This window comes from Bos grunniens, chromosome 29 (genome assembly GCF_055505025.1).
Source record: "Bos grunniens cultivar Pamir isolate PY7600 chromosome 29, Bosgru_T2T1.0, whole genome shotgun sequence".
In the NCBI taxonomy this organism is placed as follows: Eukaryota; Metazoa; Chordata; class Mammalia; order Artiodactyla; family Bovidae; genus Bos; species Bos grunniens.
In genome coordinates, this window is record NC_141193.1 from 39,304,010 (window position 1) to 39,317,267 (window position 13,258).

Here is a 13,258-nt window from a genome sequence, read left to right on the forward strand (position 1 = left end):
GCACCTTTTAATTTCATGGCTGCAGTCACCATCCACAGTGATTTTCAAGCCCCCCCAAAGAAAATCTGTCACTGCTTCTACTTTTCTCCCCTTCTATTTGCCATGAAGTGATGGGACCAGATGCCATGATCTTCCTTTTTTTAAAGTTGATTTTTTAAATTAGTTTAATTGGAGAATAATTACAATATCATGATGGTTTTCCCCATACAGTGGGACTGTCCATGTGGCACTAGGGTAAAGAACCTGCCTGTCAATGAACGAGATGTAAAAGACACAGGTTCGATCCCTTGGTCCAGAAGATCCCCTGGGGGAGGGCATGGCAACCCACTCCAGTATTCTTGCCTGAAGAATCCCATGGACAGAGGAGTCTGGAAGGCTACAGTCCATAGGGTTGCATAGAGTTGGACACGACTGTGCGAGAATAATTGGAGAATAATTACTTTACAACATTGTGATGGTTTTTCCCATACGTTGAGATGAATCAGCCATGGGTCCATGGGTCCCCCCATCCTGAACCACCCCCCCCACCTTCCTCCCCACCCCATCCCTATGGTTTGTCCCAGAGCACCAGCTTTGAGTGCCCTACTTCATGCATCGAACCTGCAGTGGTCTCTGTTTCACATATGGTAATATACATGTTTCAGGGCTATTTTCTCCAATCACCGCACTCTTGCCTTCTCCCACAGTCCAAAAGTCTGTTCTTTGCATCTATGTCTCTTCTGCTGCCTTGCATATAGGATTGTTGTTACCATCTTTCTAAATTCCACAAATGTGTTAATATATAGTATTGGTGTTTCTCTTTCTGACTTACTTCACTCTGTATAATAGGTTCCAGTTTCATCCACCTCATTGGAACTGACTCAAATGTGTTCCTTTTTATAGCAGAGTAATATTCCATTGTGTATATGTACCACAACTTCCTTATCCTGCTGATGGACATCCATGTCCTAGCTATTGTAAACAGTGCTGCAAGGAACATTGGGGTACACGTGTCTCTTTCAATTCTGGTTTCCTTGGTGTGAATGCCCAGCAGTGGGATTGCTGGGTTGTATGGCAGTTCTGTTTCCAGTTTTTTAAGGAATCTCCACGCTGTTCTCCATAGTGGCTGTACTAGTTTGCATTCCCACCGATAGTATAAGAGAGTTCCCTTTTCTCCACACTGTCTCCAGCATTTATTGTTTGTAGACTTTTTGATAACAGCCATTCTGACTGGCGTGAGATGATATCTCATTGTAGTTTTGATTTGCATTTCTCTAGTAATGAGTGATGTTGACCATCTTTTCATGTGTTTGTTAGCCATCTGTATGTCTTCTTTGGAGAAATGTTTGTTTAGGTCTTTTTGCCACTTTTTCATTGGGTTGTTTGTTTTTCTGGTTTTGAGCTGATGAGCTGCTTGTATATTTTGGAGATTAATTCTTTGTCAGTTGCTTCATTTGCTGTTATTTTCTTCCATTCTGAAGGCTGTGTTTTCCCCTTGCTTATAGTTTCCTTCATTGCTCATAAGCTTTTAAGTTTAATTAGGTCCCACTTGTTTATTTTTGTTTTATTTCCATTACTCTGGGAGGTGGGTCATAGAGGATCTTGTTGTGATTTATGTCATCGAGTGTTCTGCCTGTTTTAAGAGTTTTATAGTTTCTGGTCTTACATTTGGATCTTTAATCCATTTTGAGTTTATTTTCGTGCATGGTGTTAGAAAGTGTTCTAATTTCATTCTTTTATATGTGGTTGACCGGTTTTCCCAGCACCATTTGTTAAAGAGATTGTTTTTTTTCCATTGTATATTTTTGCATCCTTTGTCAAAGATAAGGTGTCCACAGGTGCTTGGGTTTCCCTCTGGGCTTTCTATTTTGTTCCATTGATCTCTATTTCTGTCTTGTGCCAGTACCATACTGTCTTGATGACTGTACCTTTGTAGTGTCATCTGAAGTCAGGAAGGGTGATTCCTCTTGTTCCATTCTTCTTTCTCAAGATTGCTTTGGTTATTCAAGGTTTTTTGTGTTTCCATACAAACTGTGAAATTATATGTTCTAGTTCTGTGAAAAATACTGTTGGTAGCTTGATAGGGATTGCATTGAATCTATAGATTGTTTTGGGTAGTATACTTATTTTCACTATATTGATTCTTCCAATCCACAAACATGGTATATTTCTCCATCTATTTGTGTCATCTTTGATTTCTTTCATCAATGTTTTATAGTTTTCTATATATTGGTCTTTTGTTTCTTTAGGTAAATTTATTCGTATTTTATTCTTTTTGTTGCAATGGTGAATGGGATTGTTTCCGTAATTTCTCTATTTTTTCATTGATAGTGTATAGGATTGCAAGGGATTTCTGTGTATTAATTTTATATCCTGCAGCTTTACTGTATTCATTGATTAGCTCTAGTAGTTTTCTGGTGGCATCTTTAGGGTTTTCTATGTAGAGGATCATGTCATCTGCAAACACTGCAAGTTTTACTTCTTCTTTTCCAGTCTGGATTCCTTTTATTTCTTTTTCTTATCTGATTGCTGTGGCTAGGACTTCCAAAACTATGTTGAATAGTAGTGGTGAGAGTGGGCAACCGTGTCTTGTTCCTGATTTTAGAGGAAATGTTTTCAGTTTTTCACCATTGAGGATACTGTTTGCTGGGGTTTATCATATATGGCTTTTCTTATGTTGAGGTATATTCCTTCTGTGTCTGCTTTCTGGAGAATTTTTATCATAAATGGGTGTTGAGTTTTGTCAAAGGCTTTCTCTGCATTTATTGAGATAATCATATGGCTTTTATTTTTCAATTTGTTAATGTGGTATATTACATTGATTGTGGATGTTGAAGAATCCTTGCATCCCTGGGATAAAGCTCACTTGATCATGATGTGTGATCTTTTTAATATGTTGTTGGTTTCTGTTTTCTAGAATTTTGTTGAAGATTTTTGCATCTATGTTCATCAGTGATATTGGCCTGTAGTTTTCTTTTTTTGTGGCATCTTTGTCTGGCTTTGGTATTAGGGTGATGGTGGCCTCATAGAAACGAGTTTGGGAGTTTGCTTTCCTCTGCAATTTCCTGGAAGAGTTTGAGTAGGATAGGTGTTAGCTCTTCTCTAAATTTTTTGTAGAATTCACCTGTGAAGCCATCTGGTCCTGGGGTTTGTTTGTTGGAAGATTTTTGATTACAGTTTCGATTTCTGTGCTTGTGATTGATCTGTTCAGATTTTCTATTTCTTCCTGGTTCAGTTTTGGAAGGTGATACTTTTCTAAGAATTTGTCCATTTCTTCCATAATGTTGAGTTTTAAACCAGCTTTTTCACATTCCCCTTTCACCCTCATCAAGAGAGTCTTTAGTTCTTCTTCATTTTCTGCCATTAGAGTGGTATCATCTGCATATCTGAGGTTGTTGATATTTCTCCTAGTGATCTTGATTCCAGCTTGTGCTTCATCCAGGCCAGATGATGTATTCTGCATATAAATTAAGTAAGTGAAGTCGCTCAGTCATGTCTGACTCTTTGTGACCCCAAGGACTGTAGCTCACCAGGCTCCTCCATCCATGGAATTTTCTAGGCAAGAGTACTGTAGTGGGTTGCCATTTGCTTCTCCAGGGGATCTTCCCGACCCAGGGATTGAACTTGGGTCTCCTGCATTGCAGGCAGATGCTTTACCATCTGAGCCACCAGGGAATAGGGTGACAATATACAGCTTTGATGTCCTCCTTTCCCAGTTTTGAACCAGTCAGTTGTTCCATGTCTGATTCTAACTGTTGCTTCTTGACCCACATACAGGTTTCTCAGGAGACAGATAAGGTGGTCTGATACTCCCATCTCTTTAAGAATTTTCCACAGCTTGTTGTGATCCACACAGTCAAAGGTATTAGTCAATGAAGCAGAAGTAGATGTTTTTCTGGAATTCCCTTGCCTTTTCCATGATCCATCCACTTCTTTGTTCCCCACTTTGTGTTGAGTACATCCTAAGACATTTATTTTTTGGATACAAACTCCTGATACTAGATGTAAATGTAAAGAAAACCTGGCTAAGAATTGGTTGAGGGATGTCCTTTTGATTTTGTTATTAGTTAGATGAAACGAATCAATCATGGGGCTGATTTTCGTTTCCTGTTTTCTGAATTCTAGGTTTCCATAGTTACGTTGTTCTTCCTATCCCCAGCCTCACCCCCACTCACTTCCATACTAGAGCTACTATTGTTTATTCTTAGATTGCCCTCTTTGAGACCTGACATACAAGTCAGCATGCCTTGGGAGTTCTGGTCCCCTCATCATCCCAATAAGGCAGAAAATAACTCTGGTTCAAATCCTAGCATCACTTGTCTGGGTTTATTTTCGTTTATTTTCACATTATCCTGATATGTCTCCCAACTCCTTGTCCCTGCTCCTTCCTCTCCCACCCTCATACCCTGTGGTCTGTTAATCATGTTAAAACCCAAGCAGATAAATTTCACCTATTGTTCACTGAAAAGAAGCGAGGCCCACAAATGTATATAATGTACAACTTCATTTATGAGCAGAGACAAAACTAATCTAACATGATCAGTGTTCAGAAGTTTGGGTGCTTGTGCAAAGCAAGGATTGCCTGGGGAGAATGTGAGGAACTTTCTGAGATGACAGAAGTGTTTTGTATCTTGGTAGTCATGGTGAATGCAAAGGTGTACACATTAGTGGAAACTGGTTGAAAGGAATTCCCTGGTGGTCCAGTGTTTAAAGAGTCTGTGCTTCCACTGCAGGGGGCACATGCTGCATGGCCTGGCCACGAAAAAAGAAAAGAAACAAAACTCATTGAATTGTTTACTTGATATTTGTGTAATCACACAAAGTGGATTTTACATCATTAGAAAGCTGAACAAAGCAAAAGAAATCTGTTATTATAGTCCTGCTCTCTCTGTTGAGACCCTCCAATGGCTTCCCGTTTCACTGAGTGAAGCCTGGTCCTCCCTGTGACCTGTACGACCCTGCTTGTTCTGGCTTCTTTTACCTCTCAGACTCTACTCCAGTCACACTGGCTTCCAGTTTTCTTCTAGTTCCCAGGCATTTCTCTGCCTCAGGACCTTTGCACTTGCTGTTCTGTCTGGGATGCTCTTTCCCTGGATGTCCACTTAATTATTTCTCTTTCCTTTGGAATTTTGCTCACAAGCCCCCTTCTCAGTAAGGCGTTCCCTGGTCACTGTGTACGAAATATTAACCCCTTCCTCTACAACATCTTCTAGACTGTCTTGCTCTATTTTTTCCCTCCCTAGTACTTATTACCTTCCAACATACTTATATTTGAGTACATATATTTTCTTATTTTCTTTACTGTCTTTCTCCCCTGCCTAAGAAAGCCCCATGAGGGCAGAAACGGCCTACTTTGTTCACTACTTTATTCCCAGGATCTAGATCAGTGCGAGCTCACAGTAGACTTTTAATACATATTTGTTGAATAAATGATTTATTTGCCTTAAATATAATGTATGGATACTTTTCACTATTACCAGAAATAATTGCTAGTTGATATTGGTTATTGATTGAAAACAAAATTTTTTGACAGGACTATCAAAGAGCTGCAGGGCCAGCTGGAGTATGAACGATTACGCAGAGAGAAGTTAGAATGTCAGCTGGATGAGTATCGAGTGGAGGTGGATCAACTCAAGGAGATGCTGGAAAAAACTCAGGTCCCCAACTTTGTGGCTGTGGTTGGTATCCTTCTTAACACGTTTATGTTTCTCAAGAGATAGTATATAAGAGTAGCTAAGAGTACAAGCTTTGGATGGCGCTATTTCGGTTTGAATTCCAGCTACAACCATTTTTGGTTTGGACAAGTCATTTAACCTTTCTGTACCTTAGGTATAAATTGGAGATAATTTATAATTTCTAGAGTGTTCTAGGAATGAAAGGAATATATATGTGTGTGTGTATACATATATAAGAGATTAATTGAGAGTAATTATTAATTTGTACAAAATAAAAAGAAGCCAGGAAGTTTTTATTATAAATCATATTTGAGGTGGTATAGATCTGGAACAAAATTAACTCATGAGGACTTTAATAATCACTTTAAAAATACTAAAATAATATATGTCCTTGTTGTTAAATGTTAAAAGCAGGGCAGATGCTCCTTCCCATTCTGAGTTCCATTCTCCAGAAGAAGCTGCTGTGGTTTGGTCTCATATTAGACAACATTCTGTTCACCTGCAAATACATGTGTATATTTCTATATGCAAATTCAAACATTTTTCTCTGGGTTTTGGTATCTCATCTGTGCTTAATTTTCCAGAGAATATAATTAACCATCATAATTAACCCGTTCTCTTCTTTTGCCGTGATCATCTGATCTCATGTTTAGCCCCTGGGGCACTTTAGTATGGAGAAGCTGGCTGGGGCAGTCCTGCAGTGTTGTCTTCTGGACACACACCTTTAATAAACTCCCACACTCCAGATCCGCCTCCTGTCCGCCTTATGGTGGGAAATCTACCGGCTCCGGTCTCCTCAGAGCAGGGATGTACTGTTCTTTACTAGCTGCCTGTATCTTTTGCTGCACACCTTTTGAGTCAATCCAAATTGATGGTCTGCATAGGACATTTTTGGGGCTTTAGCTGTTTCTGATTACTCTTTTCTCGCCCAGAAACGTGTGTTCCCAGGGTAAGTTTGACATCACGCCCTAGAGCACCTCCTCCCTAAGACCTGCTCTCTACCAGCAATGTGTAGCTCCCAGGAGTGCTGACTTGTGGTCCTGTGCTCTGGGCCCTTTGGCTTTTGTGGTCCTGTAGGTTCCACCAGTTTTTGTAAATGAGCAAATGTCACTGACCTCTCATGGAAGCTGCTTATTTTCTGTTCTGCAAAAGTTTCTGGGTCTCAATTTCCTCATCTGTAAAATGGGGATAACACCTACCCCATGGGGTATTGATGTTAGATGAAATACTGTGTGAAAATCCTGAGGTATCTTCTGTCTCCAGTATTCATAGTATACATTCTCCCTTCCTCATATCCTTTCCTTTTTCCTTTCTTTCTTTCCATTTTCTACATTTGAGTTATGTAAACAGTGGATAAATGTGTAGAGCCCTATGCATCTGAGAGTAGAAGGAATTAGTTTATTTTGGAGTCTAAACACATGAAGTATAAATAAAATGAACTTTGGATTCTGTACTTACTTTTATAGAGGCTTCAAGAAGCTCTCACTAATCTTTCTCCTGCCACCTACTGATAAAGAGACCCATGATTGGGTCTCCATCTTAAGATTTAGTAAAATCATCTATAAAAGAATCTGCAATAGTATAATTTTTAGCTAGAAAAGAATGTCTTAGGCTAGTTTGATGTAATGCACTTAAATCATTTCTTTATAATAACTGGTTTTGATAATAACTTTCTGTAGTGTTTTGTCGTATGCTGTCTCAGCTTATATTAACCCACTTCACAAGCTTGTTGTTTTCTATTCTCTTACATGTAGCCTACCTCTTCCTGAACTTGCCCAACACTTTCCCACCCCCAAGCCTTTGTTCATTTTGTTTTCATTTGTAAAGTTCATCACACTGCACACTCTTTGGGGTGCTCTTTGGTATGTGGCTTCCCTGGTGGCTCAGATGGTAAAGAATCTGCCTGCAATGCAGGAGACCTGGATTCGATCCCTGGGTCGGGAAGATCCCCTGGAGAAGGGCATGGCAACCCACTCGTGTGTTGCCTGGAAAATTCTTTGGACAAAGGAACCTGGCAGGCTACAGTCCATGGGGTTGCAAACGGTTGGACATGATTGAGCAACTAACACTTTTAATATGTGTATTGTACTTAAATAAAAATGTTTACTTAAAAAACTTAAACTAGATGGGAACTCTAATAGCTTCGGTAGAGATTGAGGCAGATTGCTGCCACAGATTGAGGCAGCACTGAACTCATGCTTCCGTCTAAAGCCAGTGTCATTTGGGAGGTCGTTGGTGTAAAGCTTTGGGCCATGCTTTCTAATCTAGAATGGCCACTGTGGAACTGGTGACATTCCATGATTACTTCCGGGTTTAACTTTCTCTCGTTTTCTGCCTACAAGGCTATGGAACATGGTTGGACTTTGATATGTCCTCTGCTGGGCTTTTCTGTCCTGACATCCTAGCCTGTGAGCCTGTTAATGATCCTTGGAACAATCTGAGAGTTTAAGTGAGTTTATCCATGCTGAGCTATTACTGTAAGGAAGTTCTAGAAGTTTGTGATCTGTCTTTGTATTGGTTATACAGTTTTGACACTGTATTAAGACTTTTCTCATAATCAGGAAGGTGGGATTTATTTCGTTTTAGTTGTGTATGCTTCCCAGAACTTCTTAGGTTGCATGAACTTTTAAAAACAAGCATCCCATGTACCTTTGCCACCAGTTTCATGTGCAGTGCTGTTGGTCTCTTTAACAAACCTGTATATTCTTTCAGATGGAAACTGGTTAATATTTAGAATACATTTTCATAGAGGGGTTGTTGGCTAATGTACACTTAGAATTGCTTTTGGTGCCTAAGCATCATGATTTATACATCTCTCAGTATTGCAGTTCTTTTTTCCCAAGTTTGGGAGAAAACACATATTAGGGAGAAAAATGTTTCTGGCTATAATTTATGATGAGGAAATGAATAATCTTGGTGAAGAATGTTCCCCAAATGCAAAAACATTTGGAATTTGGAACTTCCTGTGAACACTTACTGGAGGCCTGTTGGGTGCCAAGCACCTATTTTCTTTTGAACTAGTTTATGGTAAGGCTTGGTTTGATAGAACAAGTTACCTATTTGATGTTAGTTGAGGCTTTGGTATTTAATCACTTTCTAGAGTATTTGGGATTGTTACAAACCTCCTTTACGAGTTAGCATATATGAAAAATGAAGGAAAATAAATGTTAACTGTTAGCAAAAGTCTGGTAATGCTATTAAGCACTAGAAAATTGGCTGTCTCTGACAAGTAGCTTCCTGTCTTTCCCTGCATTGTTTTCTTTCTCTGATTCTTAGTTGGGTGAGGTTAAACTCCTGCCCTACCTTAGTGTTTTTCTTTCATGTACATCTTTGCATTCATCCCCTGATGATCTTGAGGTCCTCCTGAAACCTGGGGGTCAATTGAGCATCTATTTTCCATTTCCTACTCCACCAGACTCCTGAGTGGGAACCAGCTCTCATGCCTATTTGTATACCTATAGCATAGTATATACAGTACATAGTACAGTTGTAGGAACCAAATGAGCAAACTTTTTGCTGGAAGACAATTGAAGAATGGTTATAACATGATCTTAGGTGTCAGACAAAATTTGGATTAAAATCCTGCCATTGACTTAGTGTTGTGACCTTGGGGAAAGTTGTTTAACGTCTCGGACTTCTGTCTCTGTATCTCTAAAATGTTGGTAATACAACCTGCTTCACCTTGTTGTATGTGTAAAGTATGAAGTACAGTGGCACCATCTGCTAAACCCCACTGAAAGGCTTGTTGATCTTGGTCTTCAGACTGGTTGGTTGGCAAGCTTTTTCAAGAGAAGGGGTCGTATTACTCTATGCTCACCAGTGCGTGGCCACTATAAGGGATGGCTAGCAGCCAACAAAGGTTCGTCCAGTCAAGGCTATGGTTTTTCCTGTGGTCATGTATGGATGTGAGAGTTGGACTGTGAAGAAGGCTGAGCGCTGAAAAATTGATGCTTTTGAACTGTGGTGTTGGAGAAGACTCTTGAGAGTCCCTTGGACTACAAGGAGATCCAACCAGTCCATTCTGAAGGAGATCAGCTCTGGGATTTCTTTGGAAGGAATGATGCTAAAGCTGAAACTCTAGTACTTTGGCCACCTCATGCGAAGAGTTGACTCACTGGAAAAGACTCTGATGCTGGGAGGGATTGGGGGCAGGAGGAGAAGGGGACGACAGAGGATGAGATGGCTGGATGGCATCACTGACTCGATGGACGTGAGTCTCAGTGAACTCCGGGAGTTGGTGATGGACAGGGAGGCCTGGCGTGCTGCGATTCATGGGGTTGCAAAGAGTCGGACACGACTGAGCGACTAATCTGATCTGATCTGAGCAGGTTCTCCATCTATTCCTCGCTCAAGTTTGCAGCTGAGGGAAGGGACAGATGTGTGATTTTGTTTTCCCAGGTGGTGTTGCAATAACAGCAGTTTCCTTCTGTGTTCACGCGCTCGTGTGCGTTAAGCTGACTGACCTCATTAGCAAAGGTGTAGGTGGGAACACCTTGGGGAGTGCCGCCTCTAGTCACGGGCTCTCCTGATAAGACATGCGCCTTGTGATGTTCCTGAAACTCCTGCTGCATTCAGATCTGTCCTGCTCAACTGAACAGAGCATTTTTGACTAGAAGAATTATTCAAAGATGACCGACATATATGAGTATCCAGTGTTTCTAGTTTTCTCTTCCTCCTGCCCAGAGCTTTTATGAAGTGAGTCTTCTGTGCTAGATACTGAGAATACCATGATGGAATGAGAAATACTCGGAAACAGTACGCGACAGGGCAAAGCAGGATACGAGACAAGAGCAGTTAGGGGATGTTGTGTGAACAGAGGATGTGCAGGACCTGGAATGTGACTCCTAGCAGAATGGGGCTTGCTAAGAATCCAGAGGGTGGCATATTAACACTTTGTGTTATTTCCTTTAGTAACATTCTGTGAAATGTTGGTCTAAGAAGCAGGAATGACAAGGTGTTCTGTACTGGGGGTGTGAGGGGAAGGCAGGGCTGGCTGATTTCTCCAGGTGCCTCCCAGGCTGATGAGTCAGCACATTATGATGCTCTGGTGCTTCAGATGTAAGAACTTACACAAAATTCTAAAAGAGATGTAAACTAGAGTTGAAAATTATTAGCATGTTGAAACAGATAATGTAGAAAGATGAAAATGTATCTAGCATAGAAATCCTGAGACATCTAATTTGGCCATCTTTTCCTTTGTAGGAAGATGACATTTCCTGTGAGTTAAGCAAAGAGAAGAGGCGAGTGAAGAAGAAGGTGTCTTCTGGGGGAGTTTTTGTGAAAAGGTACTAATCAGTGAGATAGCTTTAAATAAACTTGCTTGATTTTTTCTATTTTTAAATAGATATAAATGTAAATCTATATAAATTCATCTCAGAATTACTCTGATGTGCAGTTATTCCAATTCTGAAGGCAGAAATATGTTACACAGTGTCAAAGGGATTAAAATTACAAGGACTCAGTTGTATTTCCCCTCCCAATATACTTTTTATATATTTATGTAGGCAAGTCAAAACTCTGTATTTGTGAATTATTAATTTTGCAAGTATTTACATAAACTTTATAATGCAGTTAGTAAAAAAAGGTTTAGTTATAGATATTAAAGATTATTAAAAGTTCTGTTATGGCTTCATAATAAATTATATTTCTTCTACTTTCTAGAGTACTATTTTACCAGTGTAGGCATAGCTTTTTTCCCCCAACTTTTCAAATGACTTTTTAAAAATAATTTATTTTATTGAGATATAGTTGATACACAATGTTAATTTCTTCTGTACAACAAAGTGGTCCGGTTACATAAATATACACACATTCTTTTTCATATTCTTTCCCATTATGGTTTATTATAGGCTACTGAATAGTTTCCTGTGGTACACAGTAGTACATTGTCGTCTACCCCTTCTGTCAATATATAGAATAGTTTGCATCTGCGAGGCCCAAACTCCCACTCCATCCCCCTCCCCTCCCACCCGTGCTTGCCTTGGCAACACAAGTTTATTCTATTGGTGAGTCTGTGTCTGCTTCATAGTTAAGTTCACTGGTGTCATACTTTTAGATTCCACATATAAGTGATATGTCTCTAACATGCTTCGTTTAGTATGATGATTTCTAGGTTCATCCATGTTGCTGCAAATGGCACTATTTCATTCTTTTTTATAGCTGAGTAGTGTAGCCGTTCATTTGCTGATAGACACTTGTTTCCACATCTTGGTTATTGTGAACAGTACTGCTGTGAACAGAGAGGTGTATGTACCTTTTTGAATTATAGTTTTGTCTGCCTGTATGGAATGAGGTTTGTGACACTGTACAGGAGACAGGGATCAAGACCATTCCCATAGAAAAGAAATGCAAAAAAGCAAAATGGCTGTCTGGGGAGGCCTTACAAATAGCTGTGAAAAGAAGAGAAGCAAAAAGCAAAGGAGAAAAGGAAAGATATAAGCATCTGAATGCAGAGTTCCAAAGAATAGCAAGAAGAGATAAGAAAGCCTTCTTCAGCGATCAATGCAAAGAAATAGAGGAAAACAACAGAATGGGAAAGACTAGGGGTCTTTTCAAGAAAATCAGAGATACCAAAGGAACATTTCATGCAAAGATGAGCTCGATAAAGGACAGAAATGGTATGGACCTAACAGAAGCAGAAGATATTAAGAAGAGATGGCAAGAATACACAGAAGAACTGTACAAAAAAGATCTTCACGACCCAGATAATCACGATGGTGTGATCACTGACCTAGAGCCAGACATCCTGGAATGTGAAGTCAAGTGGGCCTTAGAAAGCATCACTACGAATAAAGCTAGTGGAGGTGATAGAATTCCAGTTGAGCTATTCCAAATCCTGAAAGATGATGCTGTGAAAGTGCTGCACTCAATATGCCAGCAAATTTGGAAAGCTCAGCAGTGGCCACAGGACTGGAAAAGGTCAGTTTTCATTCCAATCCCAAAGAAAGGCAATGCCAAAGAATGCTCAAACTACCGCACAATTATACTCATCTCACACGCTAGTAAAGTAATGCTCAAAATTCTCCAAGCCAGGCTTCAGCAATATGTGAACTGTGAACTTCCTGATATTCAAGCTGGTTTTAGAAAAGGCAGAGGAACCAGAGATCAAATTGCCAACATCCGCTGGATCATGGAAAAAGCAAGAGAGTTCCAGAAAAACATCTATTTCTGCTTTATTGACTATGTCAAAGCCTTTGACTGTGTGGATCACAATAAACTGTGGGAAATTCTGAAAGAGATGGGAATACCAGAACACCTGATCTGCCTCTTGAGAAATTTGTATGCAGGTCAGGAAGCAACAGTTAGAACAGGAAATGGAACAACAGACTGGTTCCAAATAGGAAAAGGAGTTCGTCAAGGCTGTATATTGTCACCCTGTTTATTTAACTTCTATGCAGAGTACATCATGAGAAATGCTGGGCTGGAAGAAGCACAAGCTGGAATCAAGATTGCCGGGAGAAATATCAATCACCTCAGATATGCAGATGACACCACCCTTATGGCAGAAAGTGAAGAGGAACTAAAAAGCCTCTTGATGAAAGTGAAAGTGGAGAGAGAAAAAGTTGGCTTAAAGCTCAACATTCAGAAAACGAAGATCATGGCAT

The 13,258-nt window shown here is 39.9% G+C and overlaps 1 protein-coding gene across 29 annotated transcripts in view; it reads left to right on the plus strand.

The window, feature by feature from the left end:
* Positions 1-13,258, plus strand: part of ANKRD42 (ankyrin repeat domain 42) — a 59,740-nt gene that overhangs the window by 41,239 nt on the left and 5,243 nt on the right. For 14 of the 29 annotated variants that reach the window (XR_015157877.1, XR_015157878.1, XM_086384581.1 and 11 more), the window contains 2 exons: positions 5,513-5,657; positions 10,857-10,939. Coding sequence is in view for 19 of the 29 variants with exons in the window: in XM_086384581.1 (XP_086240707.1) it covers positions 5,513-5,657; positions 10,857-10,939 (228 nt within the window). In the remaining 10 variants the exon portion in view is untranslated. Of the gene's footprint in view, positions 1-3,756; positions 3,842-5,512; positions 5,658-10,856; positions 11,308-13,258 lie in introns of those variants that run through there. The other 15 variants (XR_015157880.1, XR_015157883.1, XR_015157882.1 and 12 more) reach the window with 2 other exon arrangements.